Source organism: Zalophus californianus, chromosome 7, assembly GCF_009762305.2.
Source record: "Zalophus californianus isolate mZalCal1 chromosome 7, mZalCal1.pri.v2, whole genome shotgun sequence".
In the NCBI taxonomy this organism is placed as follows: Eukaryota; Metazoa; Chordata; class Mammalia; order Carnivora; family Otariidae; genus Zalophus; species Zalophus californianus.
Window position 1 is genome coordinate 83,352,158 of NC_045601.1, and position 10,006 is coordinate 83,362,163.

At 44.3% G+C, this 10,006-nt stretch overlaps 1 protein-coding gene across 1 annotated transcript; it reads right to left on the reverse strand.

Annotated features, from left to right (window-relative positions):
* Positions 1-205: 205 nt before the first annotated feature.
* Positions 206-2,170, reverse strand: LOC118357217 (developmental pluripotency-associated 5 protein-like). Its single transcript, XM_035728644.1, has 3 exons — positions 1,943-2,170; positions 1,555-1,734; positions 206-830 (listed from the first exon to the last, which is right to left on the reverse strand). Exons 1-3 carry the CDS (start codon positions 2,118-2,120, stop codon positions 667-669), a joined length of 522 nt encoding a protein of 173 aa, XP_035584537.1. The 5' UTR covers positions 2,121-2,170; the 3' UTR covers positions 206-666.
* Between the last annotated feature and the right edge of the window lie 7,836 nt (positions 2,171-10,006).

The following is a 10,006-nucleotide window of genomic DNA, read 5'->3' on the forward strand; positions in this document are numbered from 1 at the left end:
GAAAGCTATTCTATTTGGGATTATAGGAATAATGAAGAACCACATACAGATGCTTTTTTCTAGTCATAATAAATTTGGTACTCACTAATGTGTTTTGCCATTTAAGCTATTAAAAAGGACGACAAAGAAACATAATAGACTTCTTTTTAACTAAATACCAAAGAGAATGGAATCAGCTTGTCATCAATGTTTCAACGCTTAACAATTGGGTTTATAAAACTTGTTTAATATCAACGTAACATTTTTTTTCAAAATTAGCATTAATGAAAGAATAAACAGTAAAGTTCTTCCTTATCTACAAAAGCTCTCTGGAACATTAAAGGTCCTAGCTATACCCACCTAGTACGAAACACTGTGAAAAAGCAGAACCAACCATTTGTTAATTCTTAGCTCTTTCCCTTCTTGGAGCATGCAAAGCAAGACTGCCTTTCTTGACAATACTAATCTCTATCTATATATGTTTTTTAAAGTTTATTTTTTATTATAACTCACGTTTGAATCTTTAAACAACTGTCTATTTGTTTAGCAAGGAAAAAGGTGTATAGACCACTAACAATACTTATTTCCCCTTAGCCACAGGAACAAAGGCAGAGTACAGAATGGGCTCTAAGGGTAAGGCTCCTGACCCAGACTGAACCCCTTGCACTAAGATTCTAATCACAAAAATCACACTGTTTTGGTAACAGGTTCCTGGACAGTCTCCTGACTTATTTCCAGTGACTGCATGGCTTCATCCAGGCTGCTCATCACTGTGGTGGAGAGGAAAGCACTGGAATGAACATTCTCTTTTTCAAGAGACTTCATGGTTTCCAGGCTGAGCATCATTGTGCCTGGAAGGAAAGCATGGAATGAGCAAGTATACTGCCCAGGAGAACACACAGAACACACAGGGAAAGCGACTCCACAGAAAACACTGCTGAGTCTACCTTAGTGGTCACCTTAGAGCATACCACCTACATCAGAATCACCCAGAACACCCAATAAAATAATGATAGCTCATATTTATCAAGTATTTTCTATGTATTCTGAGTGCTTTATTGTATTCACTCATTTAGTCCTCGGGAAAAAAACCTCTATGTAGGCTACTATGACTAGACCTATTTTATAGGTGAGGATCCTGAGGAACAGAAGTTTTAGTTTGCCAATATGCCTAACTCCTGGGTGGGGTTGGAGGGAAGTCGTGGTGGGCAATCTGCATTTTTACAGTGCTTTTGCGTTCATTCTAAGTCATCACTGACTCTAGTTTTATCTCACAAAGTGGGGTCCAGATGGCTTCCCTCCCAGCTTCTGAAAAGGGAAATCAGGCAGGCACACAGGGGGGAAGGGCCTGGGGTAGGAGGTTCCTTACGGCTCTTCTTTCCTTGGAAGGAAGCCAGCTGTCTCCCACAGTGCCGTATTCCAGGGTTTCTGTGACTCCCTTGGAAACTGAGGAATCCTAGCATCCCCGGATATGAAGGAGTCCCAGGCTTGCGGGAGAGGAGTGGTGGAAGTGAAAGTTCCCTTAGCACAGTCTAGGTCTGCGCACTTTATGTCTAGGCATATGACGCTCCTTACCTTCGCACGGCTTCCTTCGCGGCTTCACGGCCAAAAAGCGAATCAGCCTTTTGGCACGCTTGCGGTACCGGCGTCTCCCCATGATGAAGATTTCAACCTTGCCCTCGGAGTTGCGCTGTCTCATTTGGAGCAGGACTTTGAACTCCCGCTCGAATCCCGGGAGGAGGACTCTGCTTGGACCTGTGGAGAATGGAGGATTCCCGAGGGATTAGGCGGGTGGGGGTGGCGGAATGGGCCAAGACTCGGAGCTTGCGGGGAGAGGCGAAGGAGGTCACTGGGACAATGGCTTGCAGGACACTAGCCACTGCCTTAGAACTGCAGTGGGTGGCTCACGGTGGTCACCGGAGACCAAGGTGGGGCCTAGTGGTAAAGATTTGAGCGTACTCACCGAAAATCTTTTCCAGCAGACGTGCCTCTACGTGAAGCACTGATGGCTTCAGAAAGTGCTTAAACTTACACCAGGACTGCTGAGTGTGCATAAGGAGCCAACTCCTGGAAAGGGAACACTTCTTGCTGGCTCCTGGGCTGTGGGGTCCGGGCTGGGTCTTAACCCTGAAGGGCGCCATTGCTCGTACTCAGGACCGGATCTGCAGGAAGAGAGAACCCCACGTGGCCGGGAGGCGGGACGAGACTGCTCGCCGTCTGAGCACAGGCCTGGTTGGTCCCTTCGTAGGCCCCGCCCCCTCGAGGAGCGCTTGGCGATTGGCTCACTCCAATCCGGGCAGGCCAATGGAGTCCCAGCAGAGCCTAGCGCCAACCTCCCGCCAGGCCGTTTGGTGGTGTCATGGCTAAGGATGGAGGAACCTGGATTGCAACACGGGCCTTCTTTGAGTTCCAACGTTTCCCCGATAATAAATGCAACAAAACCGTGGGATAATGAAAGCCACATTGCTCACCAGCATTAGGTATAGTTCAGAGAGATTCATGTTCCCCAGCACTGGATGCACCCGTATGAGGATCACTTCTGTAGTGCCGACCAGGAATATAACTTAAATTGTGGTCTAAGGACTTTATAACAACCCTGTGAGGAAGATGCAGTTATTTCCATTTTTATAGATTAGGAAGTGGAAGTGGTGGGACTGGGACAAAAACGTATATATTATAGAGTGACCATAGATTCCCAAACGCAGAATTTAGGCTCCTTTATCCTTCATCAGATTGCTAATCCTTGAGGAAACGGCAACTTAAAAATCATGGTTCTTACTGAACAGGGCCCATCTCCCTCCCAGGTACTTTAAGAGAATTCTATGTCTTATTCAGAAGTTATTTGCTTGGCTGAATTTTTTTTTTTTAACAATACAAATATCGAATTATTATGTCATACACCTGAAACGAATATGTTAAATGTCAATTATATCTCAATAAAAAATGACATTTCCAGGGGCACCTGGGTGGCTCTCAGTTAAGCGTCAGCCTTCGGCTCAGGTCATGATCCTGGAGTCCCTGGATCGAGCCCCACTTCGGGCTCTGCACTCTGCAGGAAGCCTGCTTCTCCCTCTGCCCCTACCCCTCACGCTCACGCTCTGTCTCTCTCCCTCTCTCTCAGATAAATAACTAAAATCTTAAAAAAAAAAAGACATTTCCGGATGCTTTTCAAGGTTATCTGCTGGAGTGTAAGGTCCTTCAATTGCAGGAACTATCCGTAGGTTCCAATGTTCTGCAAAGTGCCCTTACTTTGGAATCAATAAATATCTATTGAATAACATACAAAATCAGGGGCGCCTGGGCGGCTCAGTCGTTAGGCGTCTGCCTTCGGCTCAGGTCATGATCCCAGAGTCCTGGGATCGAGCCCCGCATCGGGCTTCCTGCTCGAGGGAAGCCTGCTTCTCCCTCTCCCACTCCCCTTGCTTGTGTTCCCTCTCTCCTGCCTCTTTCTCTGTCAAATGAATAAATAAACTCTTAAAAAAAACATACAAAATCAAATCATACAGTTAAATATATGCAAAATATTGAATCAATAAATATCTATTGAATAACAAAAAAATCAAATCCTACAGTTAAATATATGCAACTTTTATTTGTCAATCATACTTTAATAAAACTGGGGGGAAACCCCATATGTAAATTCAAATGGGAAATTGCCAATAACAGTAAGTCCAAGGATAGCATGTCAGGGCTCAGATTCAGTTTCTGTGTATTCCTACCCTCCCACTTCATATTGGCATTAGCTTCATCTTCAGGCTGGTAGCAAGATGCTTGTAGCTCTTTCCCAACTCATGTCCAGTCCCAACCAACAGGAGAAGAGGAGGGACAAAGTCTTTTTTGTGTCTCTTTTCAGAAGTGGGAAAACCTATCCTGGAAGCCTCTTAGGCTTTACCTCATTTCAAAATTAGGACATGTGCCATATTCTAATTGGATCACTGGCAAGGGAAATGAGATTATTATGATTAGTCTAATCATCTGGAGTTCAACTGATACTAGGAGCTACTCACATCATCACTACAGGATTCTTTTTCTATATTTTGAAGTCATCTGGGAGTTGAAAACGTTTCTATTGTCAGCCAGAGATTGGCAGAGCGCTAGAGATACTGAATAAGAAATGGACTTTCCTGAATGATTTGGGAACCTGAGAAGTCCTCTAAATGAAACCCATAAATCTGAAGCTGTTTCTCATAGATTGTCTATTTGCCCAAGTATAAGGAACCTCCGGAATGGGATGTGGTAGAAACCATATTTCTTTTGAATGCATGTTTGTTAAACCTATTTTCCTGTTTTTTAAAAACTCTGCAATCAGAAAATTGACACTTCTGGCTTCAGCCGTGGCTATCTTGCTGTGAGTCCACATCTATTAGGACACACGCAAACACAAGAGCATTAGGTGTCCTGTCCTCCTTAGGCACACTCACATGACTATATTAAATAAAAGCTATCATTTCAGGTTATATTTGCAACTCTTACCTTTTTTTTTTAACACTCTAAAATGAGATAATGAAGATTGTGCATTATTGGCATTGGATAATCAACTGCACAGTTATCTGACTCCTGTTTCTGGTCCTACCCCGATACCTTGGATAGTATTATTCGTGTAATTTTGCATGAAAAAATTGATTTTTTTTCAAAATAATTTTTCTACATTGAATCTGATCTTTTTTTTTTCCTCACCGCAAAAGTGAAACAGTTGCTTTATTCACCAAAGGGTTGATATTTGAGAAGGTGAATATCAACATGTGTACAAAGCTAACTAGAAGTAGTTAACTTTCTCAAAGTAGAAATTGAAGCCTCCTGATAATACTGGCATCACTGACAAATGTTTTTTTTTAAAAGATTTTATTTATTTATTCATGAGAGACAGAGAGGCAGAGGGAGAAGCAGGCTCCCAAGGACCAGGGAGCCTGATGTGGGACTCGATCCCAGCACCCTGGGATCATGACCTGAGCGGAAGGCAGACGCTTAACCATCTGAGCCACCCAGGTGCCCACTGACAAATGTTTTGAAAAATCTTTTGCCGAACCCTCCCCCCAGATAAAGGCCATACCAGGGAACCCAGGAAAGTAATAATCTAATTTTAAAGAAACCCCTCAAAGTTCAGGAACGAACACATCATTAACACCGACGTGCAACACCAAATAGGCTCACAGGACAGAAGGAAACGGGAAAAGTCAGATGGTTGCACTTAAAAGCAAAAGCAATTAAGCACTTGAAGGTGGTCTGGATTGGATAATTTGGATAATTTTGTCCCATTTGAAGGAATTAAGCGAGAGTTAAAGTCTCTTGCAAGGAGATCACGTCAAACTTGATGCTTCCCCTCCGACGGCGATGGCGTGCAGGCTGACGCTTATTCAATGCAGTTGCTGTACTTACCCTAATTTCCGCGGAGGGTGTGTTCTAGCCTTCTCCTTTCTTCACCCCACCCCTTTGCTCTGAGGAAAGGCAATCCTCTCCAGGAGGAGAACGAACCCCTGTGCGTGCTTACGATGGGAGGAAGGTGCAGGAGACAGAGGTGTGAGAGGGGAGAGATTGTGATCGGGCATGGGGGACGGAGGAGAGGTGGAAAGAAGGAACGAGAAGATGGGGACACTCTGGACTTCGTCTCCGGCGCTGTGTCAAGCGCTTTTGCAGGAGATTCACAACAGGCTCCCGGGGCTCCCTCCCCCGGCCTCAGTCTCCTCCCACCTGAGGAAATAAATATAGGAAACCTCATTTAAAATGGAGGAGACAACGCGGGAGCTCACACCCAGGTACCACCCCTTGCAGCCTACAGAACCCGCAGCAAGTAGGAAGATAATAACTGGCTATTTTATTTTTAAGGTTGGCACACCACAACCCAAGTGTGTCAAGAAGAAAATCTCGGGGGCGGATTCAAGTAAGTAGGCACAGCAAAGATAACCTCGCCATCAGTCTGGCCGTCTTAGGTGGAGGGAGGCCCAGCAGGTGGGGCGGATCTGTCTCCACTGCTTTCCTTGCGCGGCCCGCCTCGGCTCTTGGATTCGAAGCCGGCAGCGCAAGAAGGGGGTGGGGATGGGGGTGTATGGGAGGTTTTCCAGGGCTCCCAGCTGTTCGCAGCTGGCCGTCTCCACCCTACACACATCCCTTCAGGGTGCTGAGCCCCCCTCTAGGCTGAGGGGGGGTGCGGGGTGCGGGGCGCAGGCAGACTCACTTTGCAGCCGCTGCAGGAGTGGAAAAACAGGAGGGCAGAGCTCAGTTTCAAAAAAAAAAAAAATTTTTTTTTTTAGCCACTTGCCTAAAATCATAAAGTTGGAAAATGCTGCTGGCTCTATCTTCAAAATATACCTCAAATCCATATATTTCCTACTATTTCAACCACTAGCACTCTTGTTTAAGTACCTTCTTTTTTTCCCCCTAAAATTCAGGCCCCAAATCCAAAATAATCAAACTTCTAAGATACCTTTTCTTTTCTGTTTGCTCTTTTGGTTTATAAAGGAAAGAACAAAAATATATATATTTTTAAAGATTTTATTTATTTCCTTGAGACAGAGAGCACAAGAAAGGGCAGAAGGAGAAGCAGACTCCAATGGGGGCCTTGATCCTAGTACCCTGAGGTCATGACCTGAGCTGAAGGCAGAGGGTTAATGGACTGAGCCACCCAGGCACCCAGAAAGAACAGAAATATTTAGGTTTGCTTGACATTCTTAAATTTTGAGTAACTCAGACATGAAATCTTTTTGGTTACCAAATTAGAATATAAAAAGCTGACAAATCAAAATAAAAGTTGCGTTTTTCTAGCTTAATTATAATAAAATGATTAAGTACTTCTAAAGTGAAAAAAAACCCAACCCTTGTTCATTATATAGATTGACACAATAACTGTCAACACATTGATTTTAAAAAAGAAAATTTTGCAGACTGGTGACCCTTTTAGAGTTCCTGGACCCAATTCCAATCTCTTTCTGGGGGTGGGTTCCCCCACATACAACACAATTCTTGGACACAAGCAGGGTGTCCAATCAACTCAGTTCTGATGTATCCACCAGGAGATAGCATCAGATCCCACAGGTTAAGGATTCAGTCTCACCAGATTGTCCCTGATTCCCACTCCCTTCAGATGCCAGTTAGCAAGCCCGAGGCTGTTACCTGTGCTTCTGACATACCCCCTACAGATTGGTGGTTCCAAAGACATCCTCCTTAGGTTTGATTAATTGGCTAGAGTGGCTCACAGAACTCAGGGAAACACTCACTACATTTACCAGTTTATTAAAGGATATGATAAAGAATACAAATCAACAGCCAGATGAAGAGATACATAGGGTAAGATCCTTAGCCACGGAGATTCTGTTCTCATGGAACTTGAGGCCTGGCTCAGTAGCATGTGGGAACTTTCTGGCTCCCCAAGTGTGGAAGCTGTCAGGGGAAAAAAAGGACCAAAAAGCTGTCCACTTGGGTTTTTATGGAGGCTTCATCACTTAGTCATAATTGGCTAAGTCACTGACATTGGCTGATTCAACCTCTAGCCTTTTCCCTCCCCAGAGGTTCCAGATGGAGGGGGTGGGATTGAAAGTTCCAACTCTTTCAATCACATGGTTGGTCTTCCTGGCCACTAGAACCTGCCCTTGGATGGGGTCCAAAAGTCACCTTCATTAATAACAAGACACCCATTTCACTTTTATGGTTCTGAAGCATTTTTAGGAACTGTGGATGAAGACCAAATATATCTGAGAAATATACATTTGGCCATCTGAAGAAGGCTACTTCAAGGTGTGATGACCCAGAATTCCAAGGAAATACCTTAGCTTACCACTATGCTAAACAAACATTGACCAAAGCAGTTGGCCCCAGTGACGGTGTATGTGCTGGCAATTGTTTATTGTCAGGATGGATTGAGGATTTTCCTGCTGGATAGCCAAAGTTCTGATGGTAAATTTCTTGATTGTTATTCTGGGTCTAAGGAAATTTAACTGATTTCTTTGGTGATGTGGGGTGCACATTTCATTGTGGTTGTTACTAAAGAGCAGCTCCAGAATGTCCTTTATGAAAAGACCATACCAGGAACCTCAGGAAAGTAATAATCTAATAATTTATAACCGCAAGCTTACAATTCTAAATATTACAAAAGATTCATTTGCTGTGCCCAGCTTTATCATCAGTAAGTATAAACAGTCTTCCCCAAATATCCACCCAAACAGCCTCTGCATGATTGGAAACTTGGAGATTTAGTGTTTTGAAAGAGACTAAACTTGCAAAAATCAGGGGAAACCTTACCTGTGCCCTCAATTGAAAGGATTTCACTGGGAAATCATAAAGGATTCTTACATACCCTCCAGGAATAACTGATCTTGGAGGAAGACTACCAAACCAAGAACTTCAGATCAAGCCAATGATGATGTGGAGAGCTTCAACCCATGGCAATAAAACAAGATACATTTTTTTCTCTCTCTGTCCTCCTTTTTTCATTTTGCTCTAGTGATCATTGTACTTTGGTGCCCCCTAGAGGTGAGCCAAAAATGTCTTAATTCTTTAACAAAGCTCCCCGCCCCTCCCCCCCCCCCCCCCCCCCCCGCTTTTTTTTAAGTAGGAGCCACACCCTGCCTGGAGCCCAACACAGGACTTGAAGTCAGGACCCTGAAATCAAGACCTGAGCTGAGATCGAGAGTCGGATGCTTAACTGGCTGAGCCACCCAGGCACCCCCACATATCTACATTTTTAATCTTAATCCTCTAATATATCTCTGCCACTTGAGGAAAGGCAAAACTCTTGTGTATGTGTGTGTGTTTTCAGACTATAGCTGTTATTCTTTTTTTTTTAAATTTGATTTCATATGGATTTTTTTTTTTTAGATTTTATTTATTTATTCATGAGAGACACACAGAGAGAGAGAGAGAGAGAGAGGCAGAGGGAGAAGCAGGCTCCCAAGGAGCAGGGAGCCTGATGCGGGACTCGATCCCAAGACCCTGGGATCATGACCTGAGCCGAAGGCAGACGCCCAACCATCTGAGCCACCCAGGCGCCCTATAGCTGTTGTTCTAAATCTAACTGATGAATGCATTTGTCATTCTCTACCTGATCTAACAAAGATTTAATAGCTGTTCCTTTAACACTTCAAAAGATAGATTTTCTGGGGCGCCTGTGTGGCCCAGTCGTTAAGCTTCTGCCTTCAACTGGGGTCATGATCCCAGGGTCCTGGGATCGAGCCCCGCATTGGGCTCCTTGCTCGGCGGAGAGCCTGCTTCTTCCTCTCCCACTCCCCCTGCTTGTGTTCCCTCTCTAGCTGTCTCTCTCTGTCAAAAAATAAATAAAATTAAAAAAAAAAAAAGAGTCTGCCTTTGGCTCAGGTCATGATCCCGGGGTCTGAGATCGAGCCCCGCATCGGGCTCCCTGCTCGGCGGGAAGTCTGCTTCTCCCTCTCCCACTCCCCCTCCTTGGTTCCCTCTCTCGCTGTCTCTCTCTCTGTCACTTTTTTTTTTTAAAAGATTTTATTTATTTATTCATGAGAGACAGAGAGAGAGAGAGAGAGAGGCAGAGGGAGAAGCAGGCTCCCAAGGAGCAGGGAGCCCGATGAGGAACTCGATTCCAGGACCCTGGGATCATGACCTGAGCTGAAGGCAGACGCTTAACCATCTGAGCCACCCAGGCATCCCTAACCTTCAGTTCTATCAAAAAAATTGGACACTGAACCCAAAATACTTATGCTTATTACAAAATACTTATGCTGACTCAAGAAGCAAGCTTACAGGAATAGACACAAATATTGAGGCTATCTTTGCTGTGTTAATCTGTTATCTTCAGTGATTCCTCAGGCTCTACTCAAGGAACCTTTACATATCAGGGGACTAATGATCGTCCTGTTTTCATTGGGATCAGTGATATTTGTACTCCCCATTCAATTTGTGTGACAGTAAGCTACTACATTTTATGTGCACCTTATTACACAAAACCTATCTTGTGTACACGGAGTAACTTTTAGAGAATCTGCAGTATTTATAACATCTCCTCCTATAGAAAACTGTTTCTTTGAGAAAGATACTCAGAGACTAAAACAAGGGAAGCATGGACCAT

What these genes read in the sequence shown, in the direction of transcription:
- LOC118357217 (XM_035728644.1), bottom strand. Translation starts at nt 2,120, where the DNA reads ATGGCGCCCTTCAGGGTTAAGACCCAGCCCGGACCCCACAGCCCAGGA. An exon ending in TCTGCTGGAAAAGATTTTCG is followed by an intron (nt 1,735 to 1,942) that starts GTGAGTACGCTC and finishes CATTCTCCACAG; the next exon opens with GTCCAAGCAGAGTCCTCCTC. An exon ending in GCGAAGGAAGCCGTGCGAAG is followed by an intron (nt 831 to 1,554) that starts GTAAGGAGCGTC and finishes CTTTCCTTCCAG; the next exon opens with GCACAATGATGCTCAGCCTG.